General features: G+C 36.8%; 1 protein-coding gene across 8 annotated transcripts in view; it reads left to right on the top strand.

Annotated features, from left to right (window-relative positions):
• Nucleotides 1-17,987, top strand: part of LOC106071422 (endothelin-converting enzyme homolog) — a 112,623-nt gene that overhangs the window by 44,239 nt on the left and 50,397 nt on the right. The window contains exon 1 of one of the 8 annotated variants that reach the window (XM_056008947.1): nt 5,979-6,108. The exons of 5 other annotated variants lie outside the window; for them this stretch is intronic. In XM_056008947.1, the coding sequence (XP_055864922.1) occupies nt 6,049-6,108 (60 nt within the window). In that variant the 5' untranslated portion in view covers nt 5,979-6,048. Of the gene's footprint in view, nt 1-5,978; nt 6,109-16,202; nt 16,327-17,987 lie in introns of those variants that run through there. 2 more of the 8 variants (XM_056008948.1, XM_056008955.1) reach the window with 2 other exon arrangements.

Genomic DNA, 17,987 nt, shown 5'->3' with positions numbered 1-17,987 from the left:
ACATCTAAATTTACTATACCTATTATTTTAACGAGACCATTTTACCAGGAAACAAAAGCTTTACCTTTCGCTTATGTAAGACTAGTAGTACTCACCGACTACGCCCGTTGATTTGTTAGCAGGTTTTATTTTGATAATTATGACCTGAATACCAACTTTTTTTTTTTGTAATTGTAATAAACGGGCCAAATTTGAACGATCAACCTAACAATTTTTTTAGCCCGTGAATAAGTTTATCTGAACGGCCCGTTCTCTATTTCCTTTTCTGTCTGTCTTTTCGCGCTCTGGAATCCCCATTTGGTTCTCGTTTAACTGCGCATCGTAATTTCTCCGACATAGACTTTTGATTTGATTTGGAAGCGCCCGCTCCATTATGCGCCTCCGACACATACAAGCACTCAAATGACTTATAAAAGATTTGAAATGTTAATTGCTAATTGTTTGGATTAGGGGTACAACAATTGTGACAAATCTCCGAAACATCCCAATTTACTGAATTTAAAAGATTTGTCAATGTAAAATCTATACCATTCAAGATACCCAGTCTTTCTCTCACGCTTAAAAACAAGCTTCGCTGTATTATATATTCTGTAAACTGTGTCATTCATCGCCATTGTTTAATCTTAGCGAACGTTTATACGTATTACTAGCTTATGTCATTAGAGCAGTTAACAGCAATAAAAAGGAATGCTTACGATGATCGTCTTTTTGTTTTTGGAAAATGACTGAAAACTAAAACTCTATTATACTTTATTGTTTCTCACATATCTAGGAAGCATAGCATCAAATGACGCATCGCTTTCAAGGGTAGCTGATAACTGTCTGGCCAGGGCCAGTAGTGTCTTTGGACGCCTCCAGGCGAGAGTTTAGCGGAATAAATCGCTCCGCCTGCCCACAAAAAATCAATATCTACTAAGCAGTGGTTCTCTCAACCCCTCTATATGGATCTGAGACACGGGTAATATACACGAAGCAACTAAGACTACCTGAACGCTTTCACCAAAGATGCTTGCGCTCCATCATGGACATACGGTGGCAAGACCGCACTACAAACAGCGATGTTCTTGCGAACGCTAGTATGGACAATATAGAGGGACTTCTTTTGGTCCGACAGTTGCGCTGGGCAGGGTACGTATCCCGTTAGGTGCACGAACGTATGTCAAAAGCAGTCTTTTTTGGTGAGCTAAAAGGTGAACAACGTAACAGAGGTGCCCCACAGTAACACTTTAAAGAGCAGCTTAGGCGCCAACTTGCCTTAGCTGACATAGAAGAGAGCACCTGGTTGCAAGCGGCTTCAGAACGAGACAGCTGGAGGTCACTTAAAAACGCCGCGGGATACACATTTGAGACCAAAAGAAAATCCGCCATCGAGGTTTTGCTTGCTCTGGATGTGACAAAATATGTAGGTGGCAGCTGGGGCTACGTATCCACGGGAAATACTGCATTCCACATTAATCTTCGGACTCGAAGACAAGCCTTATTTTATTATTTCTGACAGAAGTACGTTGGTTATCTTAAAGTGCACGTTGTTTTGGGATGTGTTGTTGTTGTTGTTGTGTATACGGGTACTGTTTATACGACATGACTTGATAATACTTGATTTGAGGTAGTTGTGATTCTGAGTTATCGGTAACTCGGTAACTAACAACTTGCCAAACATGAAACTTGTACCAGGAACTAATGTGTGAAATGTAAACACTTAGTTCAATCCCGGTAAATAAGGAAACAATCCAATGTTGGCGTCGCTGAAGTAAACTCAGTCCAAGGCTGCCTTTCAGAAAGACAGTCTTTATTTCCAACACTATTCTATGGCGTATTCTCATACATGGAGGCTAGGCTATAAATAGCAAGCCATTTGGTGTATCCGGTGGTACAGAAGAAAGGAAGTGTTGATAAACTAGCTTTTTTTTAAAGAAGTAAAATGAGACGTTTTGTGCACTGCAGAATCAAATGTTCTAAGCTCTACCGTTTGTAGCTTTCATTTAGTTGGCAAAGTCATTGACATTCTGTTGGTTTGAGAATGCATTAAATAGTTTTGATGACTTTCTAATTGTGATGAACTACAAAACATTTAATCACAGTAACAAAACTCGAATAGCTTTATTTTATATTAAACTGCAGCACTTTTTCCTCTCTAGTTTCTACCTCACAACCTTTACAAAAAGGCCTAGCCGCTCAACTGAGCTTCTGCATCCCTGACCTCTCGTTACCCCGCTTAGCTGACCCATTCAACCGCTGGACAGGTAAAGAACAGGGGCGTAACTTAAGGATGACACTCATGCTCCACGACATACACACACACACCAAAATCCTTTCACAACAAATAGTGTTTTTTTTTCTACAGGGAAAAAGCATTTGTGAAAAATCTTAATTATATATATATATATATATGCAGTATTTCCCGTGGCTAGGCAGCACCAGCGTTAATTAACTAACCAATATATATATATATATAGCCTAATCTTGACATTAACATTTAATACTGCACTCCTCATTCATCTTCGGACTCGGAAGACTAGCCTAATTGACATTTAAATATTCTATTTTTCTTCTCCAGCTATCCTTTAATTCCACTCACCTAATTCTCTACTCAAGGCTCATCTCCCCTTAGCTCAGTACATTTTCTCTATAACAACAAAATTAATTAATTACGACTAATTGATTACCGAATAGGTTTATTCTTTTTAACGTTTTGTCATCGATCTTGAATGCAGCATTTGATCACAATTGAATGACTAGAACGGGTCGATGTGTTTCGTCATAATTTAAGAATGCAAAAGGGATTTAATATAAACGTTGTAATAAGCGATGTAAAATAGGTCACTATTCTCGAGACTAAATTGTCTCTTCATAAAATTAACTCTCTTCCACTTGGTTAGGATTTTTTGTCAGAGATTTCAGGAACTCGATTTTGTTTCCTAACGCGTTGTCCAGTGACGGGTTATCGTCATTACTACGTCTCGACTAGAGGGATCAAGTTACAGACTAAGGGTCATTCCAAGCCTAGATCTCATCTCCACTGGTTGATACCACAGGCTTCACTTCTTGGCTGATGTGTCGCTTCGTGAGTTTTCGTAAGGTGCTCGGCTCCTTCCGTCCTGTGTAAGGTATATTTAGTAAAGAAACTTTTCAATCTGCGATAAATCTAAGTTGGGATTTTTTTTTCCTGTAATTTAAAAATACTTTCTTCTCCTGTTTTTTTTTTCTTATCTGTACATTTTTTAAAATCGGGTCAAGGTCTGCCTAGTAAGCTTTGTACTTTTGTTCTCTATGGTGACATCACTTGAGATCTACTTCCTTGTTACGATACCTTTATTTAACTCTTACCTTCCTGGAAACTTCTGGGTGGTTGGATGGACACGGATCTCGAAAAAGGCTCTAACGATTTTCCTAGAAAACAGTTTCTATGGAAAAACTAAAAAGTATCTAGACATTACCCATCCATTTTCCGATAAAAATAGATGCATTGTTTAGTTTTGCAACACGTATTTAAATTTCACATTCAACTCGACTGTGATATGGTCAGTCACAATTACGGAACAGTATTTTTTTAAGAAGTCGCAATTGCGGAACACGGTAAAAATGTCGGAACAAAGCCTATTATAAAGCACATATTTTATTAGTCTTAAATTATACTTGAACTCCTTAACCTTTACATTAATTGTTTTGTTTGTTTTACATGTTTCGGATGTTCCTTCAGAGTTGAAAATAATTACTTCCTAGTCCAAACCTCCCGCAGGACGACGGGGGGAATGGGAGCGGGCAGGGTTTGAACCCGGGACCATCGATAATTCTGAACGACAGTACAGCGCGCAAACCACACGACCAGGCAGCCATCCTTGTTTGTATTAAAGCTTAAGACACCCATTGTCACTGTTAGGCTCTTTACCTCATCTTTAGCGCTTCTTTCATTGTAAGTGACGTCACACTACCCGAGTTTCCTTTCAAGGTCTTATATTTTATTTATTTATTTTCTTTAATAAGCTATAATTCTTTTTTGTCATATTAATATTATATATTAATGATTATTATTATATTATATAATTATATTATCATATTATATAATTATATTATTATATTATATAATTATATTATTATATTATGTAATTATATTATTATATTATATTTTTATATTATTATATTATATTATTATATTATTATATTATAATTGATATTATTTGTTTTCAACTGTAGACAAAGCAATAACATTAACAATTAAACGAACAAACCAAAAGGGAAAAAAAATAATTAGACCTACATATCTATAGGCCTATACAGCGGATATTTACATAATTATATAAAAAAAATATTTATGCACAAATAATAATTTCTTTTGGTTGAAGGGATAATTTCTGGCAGTCCTATAGCAGTTTGAGGCTAGCTCGGGTGCTGCTACTTTACTCTAAATAATTAACAACTTTACTCTAAATAATTAACATCTATAGTGTTTCACAATTTCACCAATTAAGAACTATCTCAATACACAATGCAACATATCTAATTACCGCCAGATTACGTGTCTGCATTCATTTTTTTTAATCAGTTAGCGGTAATTACACTAATTAATTTTTTTTTTGGGGACCTAGTTTTAGATATCGAAATGGAGTAATGAACAAAAGCGTTGTGCGTGGATAGCTTGAGAATGACGTAACTAGTTACAAGGAATCATGGGTAAACATAAAATTAATTGTTCTGAACGATTTCTTCTTGTAGAAATTTTAGGAGCCTAATAACTATTGGAGATTTTTAAGTGACTGAAAGACCGGAATAAGCTAGCCTATTTGGGGTATCCTGTGTGCAGAGAAGTACAGGAAGCGTTGATAAGCTAGGCGTTTTTTTAAAAAATATTTTTAACAAGTTATATTGTAATCTTTCTTTCACTTTTTGGCTCCGCAGAATCACATTCTCTAAACTTTTCCGTTTGTAGATCATCTTTACAAAGCTTATATCAACTCACTCTGTCTGGTAAAAAGTGTGTACACACCCATTCTCGGATCAAGCTGAAACTTCGCACAATTATTTATAGAAATAGACAAGATATGAATCAATCACAAAAGTAACCAATTAGACAATTATTTATTGGTTATTCATTATTTTGTTTAAAAGCGGCTTCAGTATTCACATATATGGTTAAATGTGTTGTGTTTAGTCCCCTTAAATAATTGTTACTGCTATTTCTCCCTCACGCATTCTCCGATCAAGTTGATACTTTAAACAATTGTTTATTGTGCTTAACCAAACATGAATCAATAAACAAAATACTGAATTAGTCAATTAATTATTAGCAATCAATTATTTTGTTTGATATAGAATAAATTAAAGAATGTGTACAATATTTGAAGATATAGTTTAAAGGACGGAGTTATTCCCCTTTAGATTAGTTTTTTTTTTTTTCAAGTTTAAAAAAAATTTTTGCTTGTTTAAAATTTTATTCAGCGGGCTAAGTTCAATTTGATGTCCTTGACATTGTTTACTTTTTTATTGTGAATTCCCCAAGTGTTTTCTAATGACATTCAGAATGATCCTGTGTGTCCAGATGTTAATTGATATCAACGCGGCTTCTTCCTGATGTCTGCTCCAAAACGGCCAAGAGAGCAGATCGAAAACTTGACTAAGAATTTCGTGCAATAAGTCATACAATACATCAGCCCGTATCTAAGTGAGTCGACGTCAATCGACCTAGACTAGTCAATGAGCCAACCATTTACCCAATCAGTTGGCAGATATTTGAATTGGTCAATTCGCTTGCTGTGACTTGCGTACTGTACTCTAACGCGTTCGTTACTCTGTACAAACACGTTGTTTTTTTCCATTTCCTAACAGTCCATATTATTATCTTTCTCTCTCTCTCTCTCTCTCTCTCTGTCTTCTACCTTCTCTGTGTGTTTGTATAGTTTGTGTGTGTGAATGTGTGTGTGGGTGTGAATGACTGTGGTGTATATGACACTGCGTTACTTACCGAAACGTCTCAGTGCGTACCCAACACGTCGCCCAACTCTGTAACGGGACCATAACCCAGTCTGGACCGCTTGCGTGACACAACTCAAGATGACCAAGGCGAAGGAGAACAGGAGCGACCTTTCTGTGATCAGTGCCCCGGAGCCTGCGGTGAGTGTGACCTATCTCTTTTGTTTTTTAGCCAGCAAACTGTCACTCTTAGCTGTTAAGGTCACGAGGGTTTTGCGTTCGCTAGGCGCTGGTGACTTGTCAGAAATGTGACATTTCATAAACATGAATAAAACGTTGGACGTCTCACATTAAGGCCACTGTCGCTCTGTTTAATTTCCACATCTGCAATGGAGGCACTGGTGATGTTGCATTTTAGTGCGCGCTCAATTGTGAGCTTTTTACAAAAGCTTTTATCAACTCTGTCTGTCTGTTCTGGTAAAAAGTTTGAACATGTTTTTTCTCCCATTTCCCATTCTCGGATCAAGTTGAAACTTTGCACAATTATTCATTGAACCTGACAAGACAAGAATCAGTCGAAAAATGACCAATTAGTTAATTGATTATTGGTGATTAATTATTGACACCTTGTTTCTCCCACTTCCCATTCTCGGATCTCGAAATTGAGATTTTGCATAATTATTGATGATGACATTGCACGAATTAATCAAAACATTAATCAGTTAGTTAATCAATACTAATAACAAAAAGCTGAGTAATGAAGCAGGTCTATCTGCTACTGACCAAACCCACCGATACCACGTATGCGGCCGGCTTTTTAAAGCGAGGATTGCACTTTACAATAATCTTCGAGACCATAGGAAATGAGAAATGTGCTCATCTTCGATCACGAAGGAGGGGCTATATATAGTACTAATAAATTAATTGTGTTTTATATAGCAGAAAGGGAGCTAAATCCTGCCATTTTCAGATAAATGGCAGTTATTAGCGGTTCTTTCTCTATTTTTTAAAGTAATCTTCTGTCTAAAGCTTGTTACTTCTCACCAACTCACCTTGGCACTTTGAACCAGGGACGGACAGGGTGTCAACATCGGCCCCTGGCATTACTAGACGATCCTTCAGTTTGCGTATGATAATGATAGGCAGCCATTCGTCGTAAGAGTCTACATGTGGAGGCGCGGTGGTTGATTGCTAAAGCGTTTGGTTCCCGAACCGAGGGGGGGGGGGTTCGAATCCTGGGGAAGACTTGAGATTTTTAATTTCTGGATCTTTACGATGCCTCTGAGTCCACCCAGCTCTAATGGATAGTTGGTGAAAAGTAAAGGCAGTTGGCAATTGTGCTGTCCACATGACACCCTCGTTAACCGTGGTCCACAGAAACAGATGACCATTACATCATCTGCTCTATAGATCGTCATGTATGAAAGGGGAACTAGACTAATCTAAATGCGTAAAGGCTCGGTCTTCATTAGTTAGAATTCTTTTATTATTATCTTCACACTGACGTCAATTCTACAGGACGTCATGAAACGAAGCCTTTTGTCAGTTAATCCCTTAGTAGGATGATAATAATAACAAAGGGACCCGTCCAATGTCGTCAAGCTAAATCTCTACGTTCATAAAAAAGCTGCCTCTCTAAAGCCGCCCAGAAGTATTCTGTTTACATCGGTTGATGTCTCGCTATCTCCCCTCAAAACCTAGTCTAGTTTTTTACTAGTCGCGTCGTTGTCTCTAAGTCAAAACTTCCACTATTTACAAAACAAATAGCTCATTCCTAAGCGTGGCATAACACATTATACATGCTTCTTCTCTAAGAGAAATGTTTAAAATCTGTTACTATATTACGGGCCATTTCGACGTAGGCACCCTAGGGATGCCGTACCACCAAGTTTCAGTAATACACAGTCAAAATGTAAACAGCACGTCTTAAGTGTACAAGACTTCATAGTGTGTCACTGGCTATTGATGTGTGTCACTATCTATTGATGTATGTCAGTGGCTATTGATGTGTGTCACTGGCTATTGATGTGTGTCACTGGCTATTGATGTGTGTCACTGGCTATTAATGTGTGTCACTGGTTATTGATGTGTGTCACTGGCTATTGATGTGTGTCACTGGCTATTAATGTGTGTCACTGGTTATTGATGTGTGTCATTGGTTATTGATGTGTGTCACTGGCTATTGATGTGTGTCTCTAGCTATTGATGTGTGTCACTGGCTATTGATGTGTCACTGGCTATTGATGTGTGTCACTGGCTATTGATGTGTGTCTCTAGCTATTGATGTGTGTCACTGGCTATTGATGTGTCACTGGCTATTGATGTGTGTCACTGGCTATTGATGTGTGTGTCACTGGCTATTGATGTGTGTGTCATTGGTTAATGATGTGTGTCACTGGCTATTGATGTGTGTCACTGGCTATTGATGTGTGTCACTGGCTATTGATGTGTGTCACTGGCTATTGATGTGTCACTGGCTATTGATGTATGTCACTGGCTATTTATATGTATTGCTGGGTATTTATGAGTGTCACTGGTTATTTTTATTTAATGTTGGCTTATTATGTGTCACTGGTTATTTATAATTGCCATGTGTGTCAATGCACATTTTTTTTAGTGACCCTGGTTATTTATATATTCCTAGTGTGTCACTGGCTATTTATATGTCAATGGGCCATTTATGAGTGTCACGGGTTATTTATATGCAGCGCTGGCTATTTGTCAAACTTAAAAGAAATTAATTTACAAAAAGAATGTAAATAAAAAAGTTGCATTTATTTATTATTTTTTTGTTTCTTGTCTGGCAAGCAAGACCTTCACCGCTAAACTTGCGAGCTATTCTTCTGTCGATTACATGCAGGCACAGACTTTTACCCCTGGTCTTGTGTAGCTCCGGAAAAGAAATTCACATTTATACTACCTAATAAAACAACATATAATGTAAAATATCTACGAGCTGCATTTCAGAATTTAACAAAATATGAAGGAAAAGAACAAAATAAAAAAAAACCTAAACCTTGGTTATTTTAGAGCTGTGTTTCCCAAACTGTGTCCCACGAGGCCTGACTAGGTGTTCCACAAACTGCTGGAATAATTAACTAGCAGGCCACCACGTGAATTCAACTATGTAAAATATAAGCAAAGTGTTCCGCTAAATAATCAGAATGTACGAGGTGTTCCGCTTGACAAAAAGTTTGGGAGACACTGTCTTTAGAGTTAAAACTGGTGAAGTTACAGTTCTGTATGTTTTTTTTCTTCTTAAAACTTCGAAATACTGACTCCTAACTAGACAGTTACATATTTATCTTTTTTTTTTCCCTTCACGAAGACCACAAAAGTATTTGCGAAATTAATGACTAATCGGTTGAGAGACACAGGGCCAAGTCTGTTACGTGCTATATATGTGCTTTGCATGTTTGCGTTAGATGCCACTTTGTCTTTTCTTTGGTTTTTTGCTTGTTAGACTATCCATTGTTTCTCTTTCATGGTATATGAAGTAACAAGGTCATTCTAAATGCCGAGATATAGATTTTCTAAATGAAAACATTTGCGTAAGTAAACTATGAATTTATTTATTTCGGATAGCGCAGTAGGGCTTCCGATGTCAACATTATAACGAGGGTTTTGTGTCACTAGTAGAGTGGACAGTGTTATTGACCTCGCCAGATGAAAGACAATTATTACATCTGTGCAGCCTTTGGAGCCTGTTAGTATACTGTTTATAATTGGCTATTGATGTGTGTCACTGTGTTTATAAATGCTGCTGGTAAAATCATCAGCAAAAAAAAAAACAAACCCCATTTGGGCAGTTGTTGGAGACAAACATCAATAAAAAAGCTAACAAGATCCTCGAAATAAAGAATTGCCTTTTGTGTCAGGATTTTGTGACTTTACCATCACAAAAAAGATACAAGACACCGATGGCAAAGACAAACAGACACAAACACTCTTTTGTTCCCCTGGCAACCAAATCATTCAATAGGAACAATCTGATATAAACTTTGTCACATGTAAATTATGAGTGAGTCTGGTGAATGTACACTTTGGTTTCTTATAGTTATAATGTTTTTTGTTTGGTGTAATGCACAAATTGTAAGACAAATTTCCATACGGACAATAAAGATTATTATTATTATTATTATAATTATTATTATTATTATAATGCAGCATATAAAGATATTTCTAAGAATAAATAATGCGTAATGTGTAGACAATGACCATAGCGGCATTCAAGTTTTAAACCGTCTCGTACTAAGCGTCAAGGTCAAGGTTGTTTTAATTGCATAAACCATGAACAATAAGCAACATGTTTACATTTCGAGAAACAACAGTAAATTTCTATAGTGCTAAAAATAATACGTGGAATTAAATAGAGTTCTTGTTTTTTTTTTATGTTGGAGAAGCTAATTTTAGAGAGATAAAAATAATAGGGATCCCTTCAGCTAAAAAGCTTCAAGCTTCATGTTAAGCCTAATTTTTTAGTGAGTAAGAAAATACTTCATAGTGAGCAGTTTATATTTACAACGCCCCCTCCCCCTCCCCTCCCATTGTTGTAGACAGTCATTGACCTGCAGCACTAAACTGCTGGTAGACAACAAAACCGCGTATTAGATCTTAACTTATAAAACTGGAAATAACTTGAATAACTTCTTTGTGAAAAAAAACTAGATACACATTTTATAACAAATAGAGACACATTCAAACTTAAGATGGAATCCAATAAACGGTGCAGGCTTGAGCAATACTAGAAAATAGCATTTGGAGCAAAAATTGAACTCACTACAAAAACATGTTGTTGTTTTTTGTTTCCACTCTGACGTTCTGGGGTTGTGTGTTCTGCCTAAGACCGCTGACGACAATGCTGGATCGGTATTGTGAGCTGACAACCCCCGGGTGACATTTGTTGTTTTTATTTGTACACCGGAGCGCTGATCAAGTGTCATGGGTGACTGTTTTAGTGCTAGTTGACAGCGAAGTGCTGATACTGAAAGTCTGGGTAGAATGACCGAACAAGCATAAAAACACACACACCCACCTCAACTAAGGGAATAACTCCACATTTACAGTTGCTCATCTCAGTACTGTAAGAGTTATTTCCATTTGCGATTTCAAACAAAAAATAATTAAATACCATTATTTAATTAACAATTTAATTAATTTCTGTTATTGATTCTTGTGCTGTCTTCGACAATAAATAATTGTGCTAAGTGTGAAATGGTAAGGAAGTTGGAGAAATAACGTATTTAAAATTGTTATCAGACCGACAGACAGAATGAGTTGATATAAGCTTTGTAAAAAAAAAATAGGTAGTTACTGGCTTACTATTCAATATTTCTTAAGTGTGTACTAGTCTCCGTGACATTCAAACCCTAATGTCTCCCACATCTGCTTTTTGATTAGCTTTCTTCATTATTCTCTTAGTAAAACTAAGTAAATTTCCCCTTTCAGACTTTGGGATCTACGGTCATTTGTTTCTGTGGCTCACGGTTAACGAGATTGTCGTGTGGCCAGCACAACGACCAACTGTCTTTATTTTTCCGCAGCTAATGTCAGGTACCCATTGGTCTCGGAGGCGCCCAAAGATCCAGAAATTAATAATCCCAGTCTTCACCAGGATTCGAACCCGGGACCTGCGGTTCGAAAGCAAAGCACTTTACCGCTCAGCCACCACCCCTCCTTATTCTCTTAGTACTCCAAGACTATGTGCTGTGTCTTTGGATATCTCCAGACTGAGTCCCGGACTCTCCCCTTGACCTGAAAGAAAGTCTTGCTGACTGAGAAGACGCCACTCCTTTTCAATCAGATAATAGCGGGGGGTCTCGTTTTGAAATGAAAATGAACTTCGTCAAAAGTAGATTGTATATTTAAACATTCCATTTAAAATTCAATTACCTAATAAAACGTAAACCTGTTTTTGAGAAACCGTTTTTTTATTTCTTGTATTATATTATTTGTATTATTTTGAAATGACATGCATGACTAATTCCTATCGTGGACTTTTATCTAAATGGAATGAGTTCGTAGTTTAAATGTGTTCCTTGCCTGTTTTACCATGTGGCTAACTAGGACATCTTGACTTTGCATTGTACGCCATTGTACTTCACTGTTGAACTAATCAAGACATTTTCATTTAAAACTAATATTGCAGTGTTTCCCAAAGTGGGGTAAGCGTACCCCCAGGGGTACGGGAAGACTTTGAAGGGAGTATGAGTTGCTTATTTCACACTATGCTGATTTAAAAAAAACAACAACCATTTATTATGTTCTGTTAATAAATTAAAGTGTGGTGGGGAGGAGCTGGGGGGGGGGGGTTACTCTATATTACAAAAATTATAAAAGGGGTACACATAGGTCAGAAGTTTTGGGAAAATTGATCTATTTCAATGTATGCCATTTTAATCTAAAAACTAATCAAAACATTGCAACATATGCCATTTTTCGTAGCATGAAAACCACTCTGGACATAACACTGAACGCCTACACTAATCTTCCCGCTATTTTGTTTTATTGAATATTATTTCCAGCTTCGAGAAACATGTTGGCTTCTTTGATCATCTCCCTTTTTTATCTGAGCTTATATTTAGAATAATCTGTGCGACTAAAATAACTCACGCATTTCCCGACACAGAGACACCAAAAATGCGCTGTGCTTTTTGAAAATACATGTCCTACTTTTCTTGCCTCAATTTGGCTCTCAGCGCAGATATCACAGGACTGCTTATTGTTATTAAAAAACAACAACTCGCGTACAATGCTAAACTTAGACTTCGTTGGGTGTCGTACTTCCGGTACAAACATGGAGGATCGGGGAAAAAAGCCAAAACAGTTCATACTATTAGGAGTGTTGGACGATTCAAAAGACTTGAAAGGCATTGTGGGTAGTGGTTGATTTCTTGTCTATGGTCTCTCATACTGAAAAATAAATAAAAAATGAAACATTTGCGTACTAGTTTTTTCCAGCTCTATTTTATCTCTTCGATTTCTCTCGTCTCTGGAGAGAGAGAGAGAGGACAGAGAGAGAGAGAGAGAGTGAGTATACGAAATTGGTAGATTCTTACTTGATATTGGATCACTAAACTGTGTCGTGGATACAATGGTTGTACTTTGCATCGATTTAACTTAATTAACTGACCTTAAAGAGAGAGAGAGAGTGTGTGTGTGTGGTGTTGGTAAATCAGTATTAGCCTTTGTATTCTTTCTAGAGGACGTAGTATTCTTTCTAGAGGACGTAGTATTCTTTCTAGAGGACGTAGTATTCTTTCTAGAGGACGTAGTATTCTTTCTAGAGGACGTAGTATTCTTTCTAGAGGACGTAGTATTCTTTCTAGAGGACGTAGTATTCTTTCTAGAGGACGTAGTATTCTTTCTAGAGGACGTAGTATTCTTTCTAGAGGACGTAGTATTCTTTCTAGAGGACGTAGTATTAGTTTTTGTTGTTGTAACATAGTTGGAAAATTAAATAACATGGCATGTTGACCCAATCAGTTTTGAACCTTTTAATGTTGACCCAATCAGTGTTAAGCCCATCAGTTTTGAACCCATCATTGTTGACCCAATCAGTGTTAAGCCCATCAGTTTTGAACCCATCATTGTTGACCCAGTCAGTGTTAAGCCCATCCGTTTGGAACCCATCAATGTTGACCGAACCACTGTTAAGCCCATCCGTTTGGAACCCATCAATGTTGACCGAACCACTGTTAAACCCATCAGTTTTGAACCCATCAATGTTGACCGAACCACTGTTAAGCCCATCCGTTTGGAACCCATCAATGTTGACCGAACCACTGTTAAGCCCATCCGTTTGGAACCCATCAATGTTGACCGAACCACTGTTAAACCCATCAGTTTTGAACCCATCAATGTTGACCGAACCACTGTTAAACCCATCAGTTTTGAACCCATCAATGTTGACCGAACCACTGTTAAACCCATCAGTTTTGAACCCATCAATGTTGACCGAACCACTGTTAAACCCATCAGTTTTGAACCCATCAATGTTGACCGAACCAGTGTTAAGCTCCATCTGCGCATGTGTGATCTTTCGGTCTTGGTTACATGACCTAGGTCAATTAAGTAGTAACTTTTTTTTTGAGGGTCTTAAGTTTGTTTAAAGGCTACTTTACATGTGTTACTGTTCCAGTTAGTATACTTCTCAATCAGTTTAAAGCGAGGGCCTCGTCTGGAAATGAAAATGAACTCGTCAAAAGAGGATTCTATATTCCAGTTAGTATCCGGCGGTCCCGGTTCGGATCCTGGTGATGACTAGGATTTTTAATTTCGGGATCTTTGGGCGCCTCTGAGTCCACCCAGCTCTAATGGGTGCCTGACGCTAGTTGAGGAAAAGTAAAGGCGGTTGATCGTTGTGCTGGACACATGACACCCTCGTTAACCGTAGGCCACAGAAACAGTTGAACTTTACATCATCTGCCCTATAGATCTTAGGGTCTGAAAGGGGAACCTTTTTTTTTTTTACTATACATACATACATATATACGCCTTGCGTTCTGGTTTATATTCTATTATATTATAATTGTAAAGATAATTTTTTATTATTAAATGTAAAAAAAACCAAAGAAATGATAATCGATTTTCGTAGGGACAAGAAGGGAAATGATATTGTTTCTGTAGCTGGAGAGACTATTGAAATTGTGCAAACCTTTAAATACCTTGGTACTATCCTAGACAATAAACTAAATTTTACTGCAAATACTGATTATATCAGCAAAAAAGGGCAGCAAAGATTACGACTACTAAGAAAACTGTCCTCGTTTAATGTTAGCGAAAAGGCCTTGGCTATGTTTTATCACGCTCACATCTGCAATATTTTAAGTTTCAATATCACTGCCTGGTATGGCAATCTGAGCATTAAAAATAAAAATAAACTTAATAGAATCCTAAATGCTGCTGGCAAAATCATTGGCAAAAAACAAACCCCATTTGGGCAGTTGTTTGAGACAAACATCTATAAAAAAGCTAACAAGATCCTCGAAATAAAGAATCACCCTTTGTGTCAGGACTTTGTGATTTTACCATCACAAAAGAGATACAAGACACCGATAGCAAAGACAAACAGACACAAACACTCTTTTGTTCCCCTGGCAATCAAATCATTAAATAAGAACAATCTGGTATAAACTTTGTCACATGTAAATTATGAGTGAGTCTGGTGTGAATGTACACTTTGGTTTCTTATAGTTATAATGTTTTTTGTTTGGTGTAATGCACAAATTGTAAGACAAATTTCCTTACGGATAATAAAGATTATTATTATTATTATTATTATTATTGTATTGAAATATACCTTATTTTGGAGCCCTGAGTTGTCAAGTTCTTTAAGTTGGTGCTGTCGTGCGGTGCAGTTTGAAGAGAGAGTAGATAGTGACATTCTTTACAAATAAATAAATATATATATATATATACATATACATACATATACTAGCCGAACATTACCCGCGGCCTGCGGGCCTTAGTTTGTGTATTCCTAATATATCTGGTGGATTGGTTTTATATCTGTCAAACTTAGCTAATGTTCCTATCAAGTTTTTCTCTTTCGACGCGAAAATAAAAAGTAGTTTTGCAAAAATGAGATTACATCCATATCAAATGTGAAATACTATGGACACGTGTTTACATGATTTGTTAAAAATCTTCTTCAAGAGATAAATTTAGCTATTAAAATGAAAGAAGCGCGAGATGAATGGGATATAAAGTACAATTAAAACGGGATTACCCGATTTGTTTAATGAATGGGATTATAAAGTACGTCAGGACTTCTAAATTCGCAGAAATAGGGAACGAATTTATGTAGAAATGCTTTTAAAACACAAATTTGAAGGTTAATTTTATTGAATAATGAGATCAATAGACTGACTATATGTAGTATTTTGATGTGTCAAAGTAAAAAAAAACTATCTGTGCAAAATGTAATTTTAAAAATTAGATCTAGATTCATTCGATCTAGTTTAATGTAAACATGGCCTAGATCCATAAAATAGTAATATGCCTACTTTCATTGAGTTTGGGCAACTTTTTTTTGAGGGTCTTAGGTTTGTTTTAGGTCAAACGGTTTTGATTTCTTAGCCTTACTTTCTAATTTATAGTATATATATATATATATATATATATATATATATATATATATATATATATATATATATATATATATAGTGCTCCTTTTTTATCGCTCTCCTTCTCCCCCCCCCCTCGCACTGCTTTGGATATTTCCACCCTGTCTGCAGTAAACTACGTCAAGATTTAGGCTCAACTATAGATCAGCTACAATTTAAATACAGGGGCCGCTCAATAATAGCATGTGCTGACAGCGGAGTACGACCCACGACTCTTAATCTTACATTTTCCAACTTCACCTCACAGTGAACCGATAATTAACTTTAAAAAAAAAAAAACATTCTACTCAAGGTAAGATATTTGGTGTTGAACTGTACCGCATGCATAAGTTGCTAGCTTTTTGGTGTATGCAGACTATTGGAAGCGTTAATGATCTATGCCAGTGATGCCCAAAGTACGGCCCGCGGGCCAGATCCGGCCCGCGATGTAGTTCCATCCGGCCCGCCGAAACGTCGGCACAAAAAGTAGAAAATCCTCCCCCCTTAAAAGGAGTTGTAAATGTATCTTTACCTTCGTTTGGGCCCTAACTTTTTCTGTGATGGATTGATACCATGACCTTTAACGAGTGTGCCATTATGAGTCTATGAAATGGAGCTCTGAATGTAGAATCTACCATTTAAAGGGAATGGATCTTTTTTTGGTGGAACATGATAATAAGCCAACATATTTGTTTTGTAAAGAAAGTCTGGCTGTTTCAAACAAAAAAAAACATATACAGCGACATTATAAAACAAATATGAAGGGCTTCTTGATTTAAGCCGTGTCTAAAAGGTTGGTTAAACTACGCCTAGAGATTGGAGGACCGAGGAGAATATTTACCGAAAAGAGACAAGAAAATAAGTTGGTGGTAAAGGTAGCTGCAATGTTGCTCACATTTGAAGTAGAGAAATCAAACCATTTTAACTTTTAAGACGCGTAAAAAATGATAGACTTTAACTATCCCATTAATTAATGTAAGTACTAAATCCAATAGTTTCAAATAGTTTCAGGTGAATTTCGGTTTCATTTTTCGTACCTTTTTGTTGATGTGGCCCGCGACACGCGTTTCGAAAGTCAAAATGGCCCGCAGGTCGAATAAGGTTGAGCATCACTGATCTATGCATTTAAAAGGTTACGATAAAATCAAATGTCTATGCACGTTTTGAGCATTTAGCATTAACTCCCTTATATAAATGAGTTGGCCACAGAGATAGTTTAATATGGCTTCCCGGACAGCGTTGGTCTATTGATTTGAAATTCTTTCCCTGTCTTCCTCTTTTAATTTAGATACGTTTTTATTCAGGTTTTCTTGTATCGGCCCCGCAGCTCTCCTTATCTCAATCATTTTTTATATATGTACGTTTTTATTCAGGTTTCCTTACATCGGCCGCGCAGCTCTCCTTATCTCAATCATTTGTTATATATGTACGTTTGTATTCAAGTTTCCTTACATCGGCCCCGCAGCTCTCCTTATCGCAATCATTTGTTATATATGTTCAAAGTTACTTTAAACTGTTTCTTTACAATGAACATGAGATGCGATGCAATTTTAAAACAGAACGTGACCTACTAGCAATGGCGTAGCTAGGGTGAGGGAAAGGTGGGTCCAAATTTGAACGCCCCCACTTGAGATGGGCTCTTAAATGAGTGCCTGAAATGTGTTTTTACATTAAATATTACGCCATTATCTCATGTCATGATGTCGAAGGTCGAATTAGTTTTAAAGTTTAATCTCGTTTCAGGTAAAACCATGGTTACAATATTAGGGAATAATATATTGTTATAACTCTTGTGGTGGTGCGAAAGGGGTTATATGTGTGGGCTTATATATATATATAAATAATAATAAAAGAACATTTAAATTGACCTTTACTTGTGGCAAAATATGTAGGTCACAGCTGGGGCCGCGTAGCCACAAGAAATACTGCATTCCTCATTAATCTAATATATATATATATTATTTATACAAACCG

This window comes from Biomphalaria glabrata, chromosome 13, assembly GCF_947242115.1.
Source record: "Biomphalaria glabrata chromosome 13, xgBioGlab47.1, whole genome shotgun sequence".
NCBI classification, from domain to species: Eukaryota; Metazoa; Mollusca; class Gastropoda; family Planorbidae; genus Biomphalaria; species Biomphalaria glabrata.
This window is presented reverse-complemented; position numbering and strand designations above follow the sequence as displayed.